Here is an 18,824-nt window from a genome sequence, read left to right as displayed (position 1 = left end):
CTGGCGCGGAAAAGCTGTGTATCAGAACTGACGTCAGTGCGCATGGGCGGCGTCTAAGTACTCCGACTACGCCATTCTGGCGCTAACGACGCCGACGACGGACGTGGAGCCGCGGACGACGCCGGCCGGCGCGCAGGGGTATTGCTACGCAAAATTTTCAGGATCCAGTATGACGCCTGGGGATATTCTAAGGTAAAGAATCTATCACTAACTAATGTCTCTTACAGATATATGGTTACACAAGTAGTAACTTGTGCGTTAAGTTTGCAATGATGCTGCTTGTCTGTTCCAGAAGTGTGTGAGTGAAGCTTGCGGTGATGCTGCTTGTGCTGCTACAGTAGTGTGTGAGTGAAGCTTGCAGTGATGCTGCTTGTGCTGTTCCAGAAGTGTGTGAGTGAAGCTTGCGGTGATGCTGCTTGTGCTGTTCCAGTAGTGTGTGAGGGAAGCTTGTGCTGTTCCAGTAGTGTGTGAGAGAAGCATGTGGTGATGCTGCTTGAGCTGTTCGATTAGTGTGTAGGTTAAGTTTGCAATGATGCTGCTTGTCTGTTCTAGAAGTGTGTGAGTGAAGCTTGCGGTGATGCTGCTTGTGCTGCTACAGTAGTGTGTGAGTGAGAGAAGCTTGTGGTCATGCTGCTTTTACTTCACCTGCAGTGTGTGAGGGAAGATTGCAGTGATGCTGATGGTGTTCATGCAGTGTGTGAGGGAAACTTTCAGTGATGCTTATGGTGTTCCTGCAGTGTGTGAGGGAAGCTTGCAGTGATGCTGATGGTGTTCCTGCAGTGTGTCAGGGAAGCTTGCAGTGATGCTGATGGTGCTCTGATTGCAGTCAGTAAGGGGAGCTGGGAGTGGTGCTTTTTGGCGCTATCTGTGGTAGGGAAGCGAGTAGCAGAGTTGTGTATGCCGTCCCTGCTCCTATCCCAGTGCAGTGAGTCCCCTCGTTCATCCCCTGGCAGGCCGCGCGCACGGCTGGATAGTGCTGCTCCGCGCACGCGCCTCTTGTGACTGCATTTGCGACACCGCTTCCTCTTGCCTTTTCCAGGTCTCTGCCCTCCTGGATCGGACGGCGGGCGCGTCCTTATCGGCCCAGGCAAGGTGTCAGTCCGCGCTTATCAGCCCGGGCCAGCTTTACACACGAGCATCCTCTCTTCCAGGGAGGAGGGACCTATGGCCGTGAGGAGAGGGGAGGGGCGTGACGGGCGGACGGGCGCAGGGGGCGTGAGGCATCTTTTCATCATGAAAACAGTGCGCACGAGGCTCGGTGGCGGCGGAGGCAGGGCCACCGTGCATTCCGTCGGCCTTAAGGCGCTATAGAGACAGACGCTTGAAAACGCACCTCCTAGGGGCGGCAGGCCGCAAGGACGTCCTCCAGAAGGGAAGCGTGTAGAGTGACAATATCTGTAGGGGCCAGGACCAGAGGCGACACAACCGGTCCCAGAGACCCCAGCCGCCTGCTTCAGGGAGCTAGAGTCCCCCTGATTTAACAGATGGTCCGCTGGAACAGAGCCTTCCTGCCCCAAGACGTCATCACTCTCTAGTAAGATGCTGCAGAGAGGTGAGACCGGAGCAGGGGCTCCTCTGGATCACATGCACTCCAGCAGCGGTGCACCTGGCTGAGGCTCCGAAGGCCCCTGGAGAAGAGGGGGCTCCCTCCCGGCATACTCACTGTCCGAGGGGGCTTGCGGGTCTTTCCCTGCCATCCCCTGAAACCTCTTCTTCCTTCCCCGCCTCTGGAGGCCTGACGCTTCACCTGCCACCACGTAGCGCCTAGAAGAGTCGCCCCCGGAGCAGCCGACCATGGGCAGAGAAGGCACCCCCGCAGGTGCCGCTGAGCTCGTGTAAGGCCTACTTTTTGTGTCCGTCTTCTTCTCGCCTCACACTAGCGCCTGTACTTGCTGGGTCTGCGCTCTGCGCTAGGCGCAAAAAACAGAACCACCGCAGAACGCTGCTCAGGCGCAAGAACATGTTCTTTTTGTCTAAATCACACAAACTAACGCACAGAAGAGCGAAACACCCAGCAAAAGCTTCTTACTTCGAAAAAAAGCAGTTCGTGAGGTTTCACCCCTTGCTCTATTTATTCAATCCATACATTTATAATGGCGTAGGTGTCAGAGCCTCCACAGTTCTCTTTCGACCAATTCCGCTTCGTCTCCATTGGCTATAAAAAAAGGAACAAGCGCCCCACACCGCAGCACTTAAGGAGGCAGCAGCACCAGCCGGGCCAACCATCTTTCTCCGAGGCGAAGAAGAAATGCCTCGGAGAAACACACAGCCATTTTCGGATTCTGGGGCGTGTTTTGGCGTTCTGAGTGACGGATGGCGTCACAGTCAAAAGAACGCAAAAAAAACGCCCCCGAATCCGAAAGAGACGGGGCTTGAATTGAGTGATGCCCCTCTCATCCAATGGCTGGCCTCCATTTAGGAAGCCAGCCAATGGGGGAGAGAGGCGGGTTCAAGCCCCCCTAACTCCAAAACATAAAATCTTCGGGTGTCTCCTCCCACTGCTTCGCAGTGCGACGGTCCCTCGACCTAAAAAAGAAGTGGGGGGACCCTCCAAGTTAGGTAGTATCACAGGAAGTGACATCACAAGATAGGGAAACATGAAATGAATTTGAGCAGTAGACATGTTAGTTGGATTGAAAAGGAAGACCTGGGGGATAGAAGAGGGAAAGGTCTAGGAAGTTTTGTTTGGGAGTTCATAGCTGTAGGAGGGAGTTAGATGATACCAAGGCACCTGCTTGGAAGCCCTTCTGTCATTTTGAACAGCTGGACCTGCAGCAATTCAAGAGCAAGGCCACACTTGATGGGTGTCACCTGTAAAACACGCACTACACATTGCACAAACACACTATCTACATAACCTGCCTATGTGGCACATGCAAGGCTGTGGAAATACCTTTACATTCACTGTAGCTGTTCTTGCAAGAATGGGATATGGTATATTAGATTCTATGGAAAGGCAACAGTTCCAGACACTGCCATACCGTTTTCAAAGTTATGTTCATTGAGAGGCACCCACACAAGATGTTTATTTTTGTGGGAGCTGGCACCATTTAGCAACTGCACTACACATCTAACAACGTGGACCAGAGAAGCATGTACATGCCAGGCTTCCTGGCATCAACATCAAACATGAAATCAGTCTATGGGGCTTCTCGGAAAAACAGGCAGGCTGAATTGTCAGTAGTGCTTCTCGGCTTCACGCACCAATGCTGCCCTCTTCACTTTGTAAAATGGAAGGGACTCCAGTATGTGTACAAAAATGAGCACAGAACATCACAACATGCACGCGCCACTCATGGAAAATTCAGGATCGGCCTGCGTTATCTGAGTCTTTCATTCTGACACCAGCAGAATTTAACTCAAGATAGAATATAAACACCACACTCTTCATCCATTGCTTCATAGCAGTCAACCTGCGGCTGTCGCCTTAGAGGCGGCCGGCAGGCCGTATTCTGCTGAGGGGGCAGTACAGGGACCCAGCCCCGGCTCGCATCATTACCTGGTACCAGAGGCACAACTAGAGACAAATTTTAGGGTCTTTTAAAGACCTGTGAAGTACTGGGTGCGGCTGCAATTAGACTGACGCCAGACTAGCCAGCCTAAAGCAGCTCAAAAACAGTCTTTGTGTTTGCCCGGGAAGCTGTCTCAGCCCGGGCTGATGCACACAACAGGGGATCTGAAGCCCTTTGAGCCCTAGGAGCTCTCCTGGTGCTTTTGTGGTCGAGTATCCAGCTTTTGATGAGTAGGGTGGACGGCGTCCACCTTGTAAAATAAGTGGGGGGACTCCGTCCACACGTGTGATACCCTGACTCATGCCCTGGCCACAATGTACTTCACCTGATGCTGTGCACCAAGATGGCCTCCCCAGGGGATGCACCAGCGGTAGCAATACTTGCAAAGAGCAGGTTGCCCCCTAAGGTTAACCATGGCTTTGCATTTTGGTGGGGGGTTGGTACAGGTTGCCCTGTTTCTACTGCCCATGAATGTTTTCTTTCTGCCACTGTTCAAAGCCTGTCTGATTCCAGTGTTAACTTTGTTCACCGCAGCAGTTTATGTTGCCTCTATTTATATGGGTATTCATACAGTCTTACCTTCCAGCAGCTGCTAGAATAAATCCCATTGCTGCGTATGCACTTAATTTAGGTGAATGTGACATTTTGTTGCTGCAAACGTGGTTATTTATACTGAGGTATGCCGGAGATAGTTTCGGGGCTGCTGTCGTACCTCTGCCTTCATTATACACTGGCCTGGGCATAGTTTTCCCTGGCCTCTAACCGGTACCACTGATCATGCTTTGTTTTCATTGCATTTTTGTGAATCTAGAAGGCTTTGCTTCAACTGCTATATTAATATCTAGATGCTATAATGGAAAACTCACAGAGAGGCACTCAAATACTAGTTACTGTTTTGATTTATTTGTGAGAAAGTGTCACTCAGTGCCACACATTTAGCTACATATTGTCACTCATGCACACTGAAACTGCAGAAATGTCACACATAAGCAATCTGAAAACTTGGCAACTATGTAAATTTGCTTTGGATGACATCCCTTGATCATTCATTGGGTCAAAGAGGTATCTTGTGTGTCAAGCCCCAAATTCCTCAGAGTGGAGATTAAGCATGCTGATCATCCGCTCTATTTGTGAAATGGGTTTCTGTGGTTTCTTTACGATAGGTTGGCACCGAGTTCACCCGAGGCGTGTCTGGTGGAGAGAGAAAACGGACCAACATTGGTATGGAGCTCATTACAGATCCCTCCATCTTGTTTTTGGATGAGCCCACCACGGGATTGGATGCCAGTACCGCCAACGCCGTCCTCTTGCTACTGAAAAGGTAACTGGAATATGGAAAACCGCTGGCTCACTAATAATATTAATCAGCACTGCATTATAAGAGCAATTGAGCAGTGTCTCCCCACACAGTAAAATCGAGCTGTTACTGCCTTGTATGGTGCACTATGTTTCATTGACCTAAGCAGAAGGCACACGTTTTTTTGTGGCTCTCAGCTACCCAGCAGAGAGATTTTTTAATCAGTCGTTATTGGTATTTGTGATGTAAAGCCTGTTAAATGGATCATGAAAATAAACTCTGCTTACAAAAATCCTTTCTAGATGCATTAAGAATATTCAGGCCAGGTTTCTCTAAAAAAGAAAGACTTGGCATATCATCACAATTTTTCTAGTACTAATCTTTCCTAAGGAACTTCTTTGGGTTGTCCCATACATTATTTTTAGTGGACGGGCCATTTTGTTAGTAACCAAAATGTGGGAAAGTGTTTACTAAACTTTCCCCGAAAATGTCTTACATTCACAATGCATTGAAGGTTTCCAATCACCAAGACGTAGTCTAGTCTCGTGTGGTGGCAGGCAGAATAATACGAAATTACGAAATCCCACTATTCACTACTGCCAATTTCTATGCGCTACTGAATTTCCAGGCAAGTTGTTTTTATAGACTTTGACCATAGCAAGTCTACACAATCACTATCTAATTTTGGTTAAGGTTGCAGAGTTTAAATGATGTAATTAGAAACCACAATCCGTCAATTAGTTTAATTCTGAAGTTAAATATCAAGAAGTCAGATTAGGACAGTATGATGAATTATGTCATTTTAACCCAGATTGCTGCAGGCAGGCTCCTCCGATTCAACTCTATGCATTTCCGGGAGGTAGTTGTGATATAGACCTGTATAGTACTGCTGATATGTGGCAGAAATAACAATAGGTTACCAGAATATAATAACCAGATTATCATCAGTCAAAAATATTGTATCCTACTCATTGTTTACAAAAATATCACCCCATTGTAGCTAATAATAGAAACTATACACCTAAAGGGGACAATATTCTTAAAAAAGATATTTAGGACATAATGTTTCTGTCAAATTATACTTTTGCTAACGATGTTCTGACACACATCCAGAAATTATTGATATGTTCCTTTCTCTAGCTAAACCACCCAAATATATTGAGGTTCTGTATGCTGAAATAATATTGGAGAAGATTGAAGGCTAAGTGTTAGCGCTCGTGTTAGTTCTGCATTCCAACTTTAAAATCTGGTACGTTAAATATACCTACTACCTATAGAAGATCAGTGCAACTGTCCAGCGACAACCCTACCCTTGTTGTAGAGAGAAGTTTCTAAGGCCCTGTTGATGCCAGGCTGATACACACACATTACCCATCCAGATGATTGGACTCATGCACTCTGGGCCTCATCCTTGCCCTATCGCAGAGCTCAGAGACTCTCTGACAAAATCAGCGGGTTATCTTCATTGCACATAGCCTTATTCTTTCCAAGTGCAGACTAAAACAAGATGGCCCCCCACCTAAATACTTGTCAGCTCACCTAGGGCATAGTTTCTTCATATTAAGAAATCTTGCTGCAGATGCTGATAAAAGTGGGAAAGAGGGATGCATCTCTAAATCCAGCAAACTATTAGAAAAATGACCAATTACTTAACAGATTTCCAAACATCTCGGGACTCGTAAGGAAGTAGAGTGACCTCTAAAACATTCCTTTAAAATAAATGGATCTTCTTGAATCTCTCGCAAATAGTCATTGTGCTGCTTAATTTATTTGGGATTTCCTTCCTTGGAGTGCTCTGAGGGGGAAACCCTGAGATAAGCCATATTCCCATTTCATATTGGTAATTTATGGTCTAGGTGAGACTGGTTTGAGCTTTAGTTATTTCTTTACTTTTATAGTTTTATATTGTGGACATGACCCAAAGGTTTTGAACTACTTTACAGTAGGAAGGACAACGTTACAATAGAAAGTGATATGACCACAGTAATGTTCAAAACTGCCCACAATGACATTCAAAACTGCATGTTCGAAGAAACCAATTACACAGTAGAAAGGAGTCAAACAGGATATGTATATAAATACAAGGACATATTTTCCAGGCAAAAATCAAATAAAACATTGGAACTGCTTCATGATTGCACATGCACAAAAATGAGACCAAGGTACAATAACAGCTGTGGGAATGGTAGAAATAGCAAAGCGAAATGGGTAGTAGTGTGGAAGGAAGTAGGAGAACATAAAAGAACACTTGGGGAGGGGAGGAGGGGGGAGGCAAAGAGCTATAATGCAGAGTGGCTACAATACAGAGATGAGCGGGAGTAACTTGAAGAAAGCATCAGGAAAGTAGGCGCGCAAATGCAGAAAGTAGGAGGGACAAGACAGGAAGTGTCTTTGAGAGAGAATGTTTTAACTCATTCCTGAAGGCACAGAAGCAGAGGGATGTGACCCTGGGGAAAGAAAATTCTATATTCTACCGGGTTAGTCGGTAATTCAGTCTGTTCCCGGTAGTATCCTGGCACCGTCGGATTACGCTATTGTAACGCGGTCTAAAACGCGCCTGATTCTGGGCTGCTGAACCGACTACAGGCTACACTCCCTTGCCGGTCACCTAATAGTGTCCGGGCAATTAGAGGCTAATAACGTTAAGGCATTAATTGAATGTCCTGATGATGGTCCCTATGATTAATAGGGGGACCTAAACGCCGTCGACCTGTCTAGCACCCTATACAAAACTTGATTTCTATGTAATGTAATGGTGCTGTGTTGATTTCTCTGTACAACTGAATTTTATACAGAAAACGTTTGTTTGCCTTAAAAAGCCCTTCTATGTTCGTAACCTACCTTCTGTATTTGATCCGTTAGTGGTTGGGCACAGGCTTGTGTACCACACTGGTGATTAGTTGAAGGTATTCTTTCTGTTTGGATCATTTGTTTATTGAGTAAACTTAAAGACCTCTGTCCGGCTGGACATGTCGCTCAAAATATAGAACTGATTCTGTCTATATTCATTGTCTCATATATTCCTGAATGCATGGGACTGCTGTTGCTCAAGACTGGAGCCATCACTATTTCTAATAGATTAAGTGTATTCGCAGATGCTGAAACCTTCTCTTAAGAATGCCAGATAAGGGTTGTCGTTTCAAAGCTTTATATAAAGAATTAATGGGCAGGTCACGTAGAACATGCCAATAGTAAGTTTAGTAGCAAAGCGTACAAATAGTAAGTACATAGAACTCAGTGTAGTTCTATGTGTAATCCGGCATATATTCACCTTTTAAAAGTGGGGGAAAAGGGACTCCTGAATACAGAAATCCACATGTCCTCTTATAGGGCTGAGGGAAAGGGGACTCCTAGATACAGGAATCCACAAGTCCTAGTATAGGACTACAGATAAAGACATTCATACATTCTACACACATACATGGTTCTCAGGATATGCACCAATAGGGAACAAGCAAGAAGAAACATTTTAGTCATTCTCATAGTTTACTCAAGCAAATCAAGTGATACTTTGTATTACAATAGCCTGGAACAAGTGGAATGTCCCTGGTTAGGTGCAGTGATAGGAAGTCTCCGGAAACACTCGTCATTAGTTTAAATCTTACAAGTCTTTACATAGATCAAGAAGAACATCATGTCGATGCAACATGGAGGACAATATAAACACCTCCTAGGTTAACGTAACCTCAGTTTATAATGTGTTTAATATGAGAGAACATGAACCCCCACAACTCCCCTCTGATGATTATTAAATCAACACTTAATTATTAGACATCAGTCATTAACGTAGGGTTCTTCTTTTTGAATTCCAATAGGTCCTGTAATTTGTCATATAGTTCACTTTGCATTTCTTCATCCTTTAATTGAAGCCTCTTTCCTTTTCTTCCTCATGCTGCTGACAGCTTCTTATACGCACAATCCATACCATTCTGTGAAAGAAATTCCCTTGCAAAACCTCAAAAAAATAAGCACACAAGCAATGCTGAATGATCTAATCAAAAAAGAGGTTTAAAGCTATTTCAGGATTCCTCTACCAACACTACCAAGCCATTCTCTTAGGCAATTTCCTTTCCAAAGGATCTGAATATTGATCCTAAACCTTCCACCTGCATCCAACTCTTTCATCTAATTTGATTCATGCTGCATTTTCGTAATGTTTGTAATATAACCATTAATCTGCTCATCTATGCATGGTATGTAAGGGCAACATTCCGGAGTGTGAATGACTTTTCAAACTCTTCCTTCATGAGGAGTAAATCTAATGCAAGGCAATTTTGCATAATAACAGCTCTCATTGCAAGCAATTCTTTATTTATCACTGTTAAAGAACCTGCAGTGTTAGTAGCAAGCCAATCAACTAAGATGGACAACTTTCTATTCTTCACATCGTTTAAAGCTACTCCTATAGACAGTGTAAGTGCTCCAAAGACAGCACTAAGAAGAAAGTCTATGTTTACTCTACCTTATATGTTGTCCAGGAAACACATCTAGCTCGTTAGTGTGATGGATCATAGGGAAAACTAAAGCTGCATAACAACTACCTGTCCAGCTGTGTGGAAGCTGGAAGAAACCCAACTTACTTACCTCACTCATAATAGATACCTTTTATACTCCCCTCGAAAATGGAAAAAGTTTTTCCTTTAACTAAATAATTATGATTGTATTCGCTCTATCACAATTTTGCAACTGACACTTTCCTCTGGCTGCTGTATTATAAATCAACATCTTTTCTTAGTGACAATAATGCTTTGTCTTGAGTGCGATTCCTTTAAATTCTCTTTGCCTTTTCCAGTGATGTGTTCTGCACTTGTTTTCATTTCTTCATCTATCCTTATCCTTTCGTTCGGTTGATCTACAAACATCCTGTCATCTTAGTTAATTTTGTATGTTACATCATGCAGGCTTACATTAGTATGGGTTATGTTTATCACAATGGTAAAGAATTTCCTATACTCATGCTGATCCCTTGATTTAGACCCTTTGTAAAAGCGAGAAATATGTTTAGTAGCCCATAAATAAAGATTTTCCCCATTGACTATGGGAATATTCGCTGAGGGATCACTGAAGTCTGAATAGAACAATTTAATGGTATATTGCTGATAGAAAAGGTTTGAAAAAACGAAATAGGAGAAAGTAGGACAGGGGTGGGTGAAAATACGCTGCTCTATTAACTGCAGAAGTTGGAAGAGCAAATTAATCAATCGCCTACTACCATAACCTTTAAATACTCAGCCAGCATTTGATATTACACATTATAACTATACATACTCTCATGCTATAGAACATGTGAGACTTTAGTATCAGATAGGGAAGAATTGTCTGCTGAACCAAGTGTGAAATTGGTTGAAACATGTCATCCAAAAATGGAAGCAACAATGGCAGCTGCCAAACTTGCAAACAAAATTTGGCAACGTTGCTGTGCCATGTCTGCGTAAATCAGATCAAGGAAATCTCAAATAAAAGTGTTAGTCCTCTAGGTACTATCCTAATGTATGTCTCTACCCTACCTCAAAACCAGATTTTTATCCTGTGTCAACCAGAGACCTAAAGGAACTATTGTCCTTTGGCGTTACCTCAACTTTCAGACCGTTTTCAATGTTTATCAGTAGTCCATGTGAATAGGCTCTTGTTGTCACTTGTCTTGGTCTCAGGCAGGCTTGTCGATGTCAGTCAAGAAGTTGTCTGAGTCAAACTTGATTTTTGTGAGCTATGTCCACTCTGGGCCTGAATACTTCCATTTATCTTTCTCTCTCTTTTGGTACTGATCAAGTCCAGGCTTTTATCCACAATTTCAATGTGGTCAAGCGGTTCTTGTTCTTCTAACTCACTGTCTTCCTTAATCATCTCTGGTATCGTCTTAGATGTAAACAGTTTTTTTTGGGCAGTTGTAGTATTCAGCCAACCTTCTTCAGTTGGACCTCGATCCTAGGAAGTGCTTGAGATCTCTGGCGCTGATTTATCTGATTCACTGTCCAAGGTAGAGCTTCCTTGTCCCACGCCACCCTCTACATCTTGCAGGATTTGCTGCAGCAGAATAATGTCAGCCTTCCATGAATTTTTGCTTCCCTGTTAATGGGTATTTTCAATCCTGGCAACTCTCGAACAGTTGGAGTTGCAGCGCCAACCCGATGAGAGATAGAACACACCACAGTGGACAATCCTTCACAGTACTAGAGGACCTGGTAATCTGTGATGTTTACAAGGGTGGCAGCTAGGATGGAAGGGATTTGCATAGCTCTTCCCATCTGCACCTCATGTGGAGATAATCCAGTTCTTTTACTTTTATGTTTTTTAAACAAATTTATTGCATTCTTTAAAGATATACTGTTAGATCTGGGGGTCTCTAGTTGGCAGAGGTAAGTACCTTAGACCAAGTAGGGACCCTTGCTTCTAGTCAGGGTGAAGGAATACACACAGTAGATAACCTCCGCTCTCCCTCTAGGTAGCTTGGCGTGAGCAGGCAGGCTTATCCCCAAGGCAATGTGTACAATACTTGCACTCAACACAGCAATAATCCCCAATCCACCACAAACTGAGACCACACAGGTAAGTATATTTTATAAAAATATATAACTTTATCTAGTTTCAGCAAGGTAAATCAAGCAGTTGCACGATGATTACTTCATTATAAAAAATGTTGCACTTAATTCTTATGGTTGCAGTTGGTTTCAGGAAGTTCTTGTTAACTAAGCGGTAGTCTCAGGTCTCTTATGAATCCGTGTTTGAAATAAGCACTACTGACTTACTTCAGGCAAATGTGCTCTCACAAGAAAAACGAGCATGCAAAATACTGCCCACGTGTAATCTTATTTGCGGGCTTCAAGCGTTGCAAATGCGCTTCTTTGTGAGGCCCAGGGACTCTTTCTTTCCCCCGGGACAGCCTCACTCGTTCTGATGCTCCGGGCGCACCACGCCAAGCAGATCTCCCTCGTCCCCGCCCCGGCCGGTCCCCTTTCCTCTCCCGCCCGCTCTCGACAATCCAACGAGCGGCGGGGGAGGTGGTGCTGCTCACCTTGTGTGGGACGGCAGGCCAGGGGTGCGGGACGCTTTCGATTCCCTCGGCGAGGTCAGGTCAGTCCTCCCTGGTCCCGGCGGTGATCACGGCAATTTCTCAGCTTTCGCAGCAGCTTCAGCTAAGGCAGCCAATCCCGTCGCGGCTCCTGTGACGAGCCCCTCTGAACGTGAGGCCGCCAACCAATGGCAGCGCGGCCTCGCCGATGATGCTACGCTCCACCAGCCAATCCTGTCGCAGCTCTGGTGAGGGGGCTCGGCTCTCTCACCCAATCAGAGTGCGGCGGGCTCGATCTTCGTAGCGTAAACACCGACAAGATGCGGGGCACTTCCACGGAGGTTACTGACCCCCGGCTGCGACGGTGACACGGCCCACAATTGTTTTTCAGCGCTTCTTGTGCTGGGGAGGCCCACAAGCTTCAGATCTTCACCCCACACGTGTCGATGAACACGTCGATCTCGGCCACACGGCAGGCTGGTTCAGCGCGGCGCACTCACTCAGATTAGAGAGCAGCCAGTGCGCTACACAGCCCAAACACGGTGTTTCACGATCTCTTCACTGCACAGCAGCTTCAGGGGGCACAGCAGAGTTTTGTAGTCCTTGGGCAACCTTTATGTTCCTGGGTTGCAGACAGGGAGCCAGCTCTTCTCAGGCCCTTGGAGATTCAAGTTTGCAGACACAGCATACAGCAAAGTCTTGGCAGTTTCAAGCAGGCAGGATCACAGCACACAGCAGAGTCCCTTTCTTCTCCTCTCCTTCAGTTGGATAGCAGGATAGGTCAGCCCTTAAAGCACACAGCAAGGCAATCTTCCATCAGCTCCTTCAGCAGTCCTTCTTCTGGCAGAGGTTCCTCTTGATTGTAGAATCTAAAAATATGGGGTCAGGGGTCCTTTTCTTATACCCCAAAAAGTATTTGAAGTCCTTTGAAGTCTTTTGAAGTCTTTGTGCAAAGGGGGCCCTGAGCCCGGTCCAAACCAGTTCTGGGTGTTGCTGGGGCTCTGGGGGTTTCCTGGTTTCCTTCTTCCTCTCAGTATCAGGGACAGAGGTGACAGTCGCCCAGCAGGAGGTGGAGCCAGCTTTGTGGTTAGACAGGCACAGCCCTTCACTATCAGACGCTATCTCCTCCCACTTCCCTGGCAGCAGATGCTGCCTTTCATCCACGGGCTGGCTCAGCTAACCCCCTGGGGGCTCTGCAGACTCTGTCATCCTCAACCCAGACAGTCAATCCACAAACAGTCCCAGGCACACAGAAAGGTTAGACAAGAGAACAGCCACTTTCTAAAAAGTACTATACTCAAACACAGAATTTAAAAAACACCTTTCCTAAAAGATGTGTTATTAAATTCTGAGTTCAGGGATATCATACACTTATGTCCCATCTTGTTCCTAGATAGCCTTACAGCAGTGAGCACACAAAATGGCTGCTGCTCACTACCAGAGCATGTTACCTGCACTAGTACATGCTCTACCTTACCCATGCACTGCACCCTGCCCAGGGAGTACCTTGAGCCTTCCATAGGGAAGGGTTAGGCCCAGCCAGTGGGGACAATGGCCAGGCGGACATGGCAGTCCACTGACTGCACACAGGCCCTGCGCTGGCAGGCCTGAGTCACCATTTTAGGGCTACTTATGTGGGTGGCGCAATCTGCGCTGCAGGCCCACTAGTAGCATCTGTCATCACCAGCCCTGGCACACAAAGTGCACTTTACTAGGGACTTCATGGTGATACAAATATGCCAATCAGGTATACCCAATCAATATGACAATTTACAGAGGGAGCACTTACACTCTGACACTGGTCAGCAGTGGCAGAGTGTCCAAAGCATCTAAATCGGCAAAAACGAAATCCAGCACAGCATCAAAAATACATGAGTCAGAGGCAAAAAGATGGGGGAAAAACCACGCCAAGGATGTCAGGTCTAACATATACATATTGTTTTCATGTAATACATAGCTTCATTCTCAATCCAGTTCTTTTGCATAGGGATACTTTAAATATTCTTTAGAACTAAAGGAAGAGCATCAGGTCATTTGAGCGCCATGGAGGCAAATGCTTTAGCCCAATTCAGTCTCTCTAAAACGCTTGATTCCTCAGGCCTGTAGCTAGAGTGGAATCTCTGGTCCATCTCTAAAGCTGTTAATAGTAAGGGCATCACTTTACTCTTGAAGTGAGTTTCTTGATCTGACTCAAGATGAACTAAAGTCCCGAATTGCAGTATCAACTTCTTCATCAATAGTTTGGTGACTGTTAGGCTGTCACATCTCCGGGCGGGATATGCTTCAACTAACTGTGAGTGTAGACACAGAGTGACCAGGCTATACAGTATTTGGTTACATCAGGGCATCTTTCCAAAGTAACTTTGGACACAGCTGAAGGGACCATCAGAGTTTCCGATTTGGCTCATGGTCACTGCAACTCTTTTGCCCACATTTTGTTTTTGGCAGGTAACACTTTCTGCCATTGTTAAAAAATGAGGCTTATCCCAATAAAAGCGGAAGGTAGATACCATTCCGTCTCTACCCACATGGGTTGGACCATTTATGTGTCACAAAATCGTGGGTAGGACATCCCACACACATCCCATCTTTTCCCATTTGTCTTTCTCTAGCTCTGGGGCAATATGTTGCAGTTCTCTCTACTCATTGAAGTTATTTATGGTATTCAGGAGCATGTTGGTTACAGTTTCTCCTTCTGCATTAGATGGCTCATCTAAATGCAAGGTGCTGGACTTGAGCGCAGTATCAGTCAATTTTGTTCACGTAATGGTTGCCTCTGGTGATAAAATCACTGCCACTCTTATATGCTGCACATTTCACAACCGCACTTTCCTTTGGCATTTGCAGAGCACCTAACAAATTCAAAACGTGCAGCCTCTTCCAGATAGGGGTACCAGCTGAGGTCAGAAATACTTGCTGCAACTATAGCTGACCAAAGACATGCACAACTCCAAAACCCTACTGACTGTCAGTGTAAGTAGTGGTTTGTGAGCCTTCTGAGGTACAGCAGACTTTGGTAAGGGTAATCAGTTCAGCTACTTGCGCTGACGTTGCATGAGACAATTAAGACGCTTATATAACTGCTCAGTGTACGTACAACATTGGCGGCTCTCAAAATACTGCCTCAGTCTATCAAGCAAGACCCATCAACAGAAAGAGTGTAGCCCTATTTAGAAAGAGCCACATCCAGAATCTCATGTCTCGGTGTTGTGCACAACTTACTAATGCTAACACAATCATGGTTGAATTCACCCTTTATCTCCCTCTGGAGCTGGCAATATGGAAGCAGGGTTTAGTTGGTTACGGCTCCGAATGGAAATATTTTCAGTTGCCAAAATATTCATAGCGGGTTAGATGGCTGTTTGTCAAGTGCTGACTTCTGGTACGGGTCATCGGATCTCATTGGAGTGGGATACCATTACAAATAAGAGGTAATCCATCACAATCCTTTCAGTCTGCTTTATGATAAGGCTCACTGACACAACTGCTATGAGACAAACAGGCAGCGCAGCTGCCACTGTAGGTTAGAAGTATCCTATTGGGCGCTTAGTCTCCCCATGGGCTTGTAATAGTACTAATTAATTTAAAAAAAAGCTGGGCTGTTCCTGAGATTTTTAAGGAATGTACAGGTCCCTGTGTTGTGCAGGATGTTGTAGGGCCTCATTGAGTCATACGGTTGGGCATCCATTTTGTTGGATGTAATGCCCTCACACACCCTTTCTGGTGTCATGCTTCATCATCTGGGCTTTGCTCCTCGTTGGGTCGGCGGTGCAATACTCAACGGGCAACATCTCAAAGAGGGGCTCTTTGGCGGAGATCTTTTTCTAACTGCCGTTTAGATGAAGTGCGGTTGTGGGGCCAGGAGTGCGTAGACGTGTGAAAGTGGGTAAAAATAATGCTAGGGGTACAATGAATGACTTTTATTCTGGGGGTCCCTGCTTTAATTAAAATGAGAACTATCCGTTACTCGTTGGAATTTATGCTTCCGGTTCACGAGTCACGGTTTAGTGTGTGCTATAGTTGGTTGACATGCTTCTCGCTCTAGTGCAATGGCTAGCGATTTTTCAGGACCTATAAGTAGAAAGTGTATCTAAGGTATCAACTGTCTACGTCAGTATAGTTAAATGACTATTATTTAGAAAACATTTAAGTGTCAAAAGCTCACAGAAAACTATGGTTTCTCCTGCGAGGTACCTGTGTTGGGCTGATTCTACCTAATTGGTTATGTAAACAGACAACAACAGTATCCGGCGGGTTATACAGCGTGTTGTACCATCAACTATTTGGTGATTCCTGTATCGTTGTTTCTCACACCTACCCCTCACCGCCAGATCCTTGTAATAGTACTGACAGAGCACTCCATCTCTTTAATAACACAAGAGCACATATTATTTTGTATAGTCTGGCATTCCAAGAGCTGGCACCCTGCAAAGTAAATTTTTAATTAGCATCCTTTAGAACACTGTGGCGCCGTGGCCAGGGCGACTGACGCTGGAATCTGGGGATCACGGTTCCATCCCTGGCGCCGACAGCAGATTAGCCCAGCATCATGTGACATTGGGCAATAGCTTGCTTAATCTTCCCAACGGCCCCAGCGCCTAGAGACCCTTACGGGTGATTGATCGCGCTTTACAAATGTGGATTATTATTATTATTATTAAAGTTAGGAGTCCTAACTCTACTACTACTAAAGTGAGAAAAATCCCAATTTTAAGACTTTCGGTATTCACAGAAGGCATTTTAAGACTCCTAAAGTTAGGACTCCTAACTTCTGTGAATACTGAAATGAGTAAGTGCCTTCTGTGAATACCAAAATGAGTAAGTGCCAGGGTGATCCCTGTGATAGTTTCTGGGGTCATTTTATATGGGCGAGTCTGTGGAAAGACAGCATTGGGTCAAAGGGTAATCTTTAGGGGCTTAGCACCTTTAGTCAACCCAATCTTTCTTCCTGTGAAATCTCAGACCTCCTCCTTAGCCGTCTCTCTCAAATCGATTAGCAAGTCCTCCGTTGTGATGCCTAGATTTAACCTTACAACAGATTTCAGAGACTGCAATTTAAATTTGCCGTTAAATGCTTTTGGTTCAATTCCGACACCATCCTTCATGCGATAGGTGACGCAGTTGAGTTTGCAGAGAATATCACGGCTGAGCAGGTGTACGGGGCTAGAATCACATATCACAAATTGATGTTTGGTTCTGATAGCTCCCATTTTTACTGGTACAGGAACAGTAATTTGTTTGGCATGCTGTTGATGTGTAATTCCTGCGACTTGGAATTCTTTTCCAGAGAGGGGTAGGTTAGGGCCTTCCTCTGTTCCACCCGTTGACAGGGTAGATCCTGTGTGTATGAGGAAAGATAACGCGATGTCAGTTAACCTCCCCGTCTACATATGGTACACTCTGATCCACTTCCAGGAGTGCGCCAAGTACACCTTCTCCTCCTCCTTCCTTAGGAACCTTCATTGGTCGAGATTGAAATCTATGAAAGTCTTGAACATCATGGGGACTGGACATCCTTGTGACATCATCGGATTTTGGGGTACTTTGTAGCCTGGTTCGAGATGTGAAATACCTCCCTGCATCTGGGTTTGGTAAATAATATTTGGCAATACCCCGGATTAAGGAAATCCTGGGACAGCCATAGGGTGTCTAAGTATTGGGAAAGCTCTCCTTAGTCCGCTGGACACACCTGGGGAATCTGCCATGAATTTGTCTGGGTTATAACGGCACTCCTACGTCCAGTGTCCCACCCTGCTACTAATGTTACATGGAATAACTTTCTTTAAGGGACTTAAACTGGTCTCTGACATATTACCTCAACCTCTACTCATTCCTGCAACGTTCTCACTTTAGTTCAGACACTGTGGTTTGGAGAGATACATTGCACTGCTATTCCAACACTGGGGTCTAACTAGGGTCCTTGGAATGAAACTTTTTTAAGGTCCTTAACCCCTCCATTCTGTGCCAACTCTGTTTGGGCTATCATGTATGTCACCTTAAGCCCCTTTCACTCTCCTTGCAACATGTCACTGCATGTCACTTCTCGATCAGGCGGTAACGGTGCTGCATTGATCTGTCCAGCCCTGGTCCCATGATGCGTCAGTTCTTGCAGCCGCACAGCAGGGCCTGCGTCTGAATCGGTGTGGTGATCTCGGACTTTGGCGAACCGTGCACGGGATTCGGCATGCAGCGTTTTCTCCAGCCGCGGGCAGGCTCTGCGTCGGTTTCTTCAGCGACACATCTGTGATGCGTCGGAAACAGGTGCAGCTACTTCACTCTTCTTTAGTTGCATCTCCTTTCCAGCTCCCAGCAACAGGAACAACCTCCAGAGGACCAAACACAAAAACAGGCACCTCTTGGGAGGTCAGAATTCCCAGGAATGGAGATGGTGATGCAGTCTTTGTGTCTCTGAAACTTTAGAACTGGAGGCAAGCTCTACTTCAAGCCCTTAGAGATCGTATTCAAGCAGGATACATAGCACACAGCAAAGTCTTTGTTCTCTCCTTGGTAGACTCAGCCAATGCAGGCCAACCTCAGAGAGCACACAGCAAAGGGGCAGTACTTCTTCTTCAGCTTTAATAGCTTTTCTCCTTGGCAGAGGTTCCTCTTGAGTTCCGAAGTATTTTAAAGTTCTGAGATCTGGGCCCCAATATTTATATTCCATTTCTCTTTGTTCTGTTGTGGCAGAGATGCTCTTTGCTCAGTCAAAACCTGTTCTGTCCTCTCTGGTCCAACTTCCTGGTAGGAGATGGAGACAGCATTGTGTAAGGCAGACCAAGCCCATTAAGGTGAAAGGAAATCTCCATCCCCTAGTCTTAATGCAGCCCAGGTCTATTCAGCCCAGCCCTGACTTATTCAGGAACGGCAGGACACACATCAACCCCTCCAGTGGCTGTCTGAGAGAATGCACATCTCCAGCCCCTGCCACTCCAAAGCTAGACAGTCAATCCACAAACCAGCAGAGGCACCCAGGATGGCTAAGCAAGAAAATACCCACTTTCTAAAA

At 45.5% G+C, this 18,824-nt stretch overlaps 1 protein-coding gene across 2 annotated transcripts in view; it reads left to right on the top strand.

Moving 5' to 3' along the window:
* Nucleotides 1-18,824, top strand: part of LOC147728085 (broad substrate specificity ATP-binding cassette transporter ABCG2-like) — a 514,375-nt gene that overhangs the window by 260,105 nt on the left and 235,446 nt on the right. For both annotated transcript variants that reach the window (XM_086961970.1, XM_086961971.1), the window contains exon 6: nucleotides 4,676-4,833. In XM_086961970.1, coding sequence (XP_086818096.1) covers nucleotides 4,676-4,833 — 158 coding nt within the window. The remainder of the gene's footprint in view (nucleotides 1-4,675; nucleotides 4,834-18,824) is intronic.

This window comes from Lissotriton vulgaris, chromosome 3_1 (assembly GCF_964263255.1).
Source record: "Lissotriton vulgaris chromosome 3_1, aLisVul1.2, whole genome shotgun sequence".
In the NCBI taxonomy this organism is placed as follows: Eukaryota; Metazoa; Chordata; class Amphibia; order Caudata; family Salamandridae; genus Lissotriton; species Lissotriton vulgaris.
Note: the sequence above shows the minus strand (reverse complement) of the source record. Positions and strands in the feature narration are given on the sequence as shown.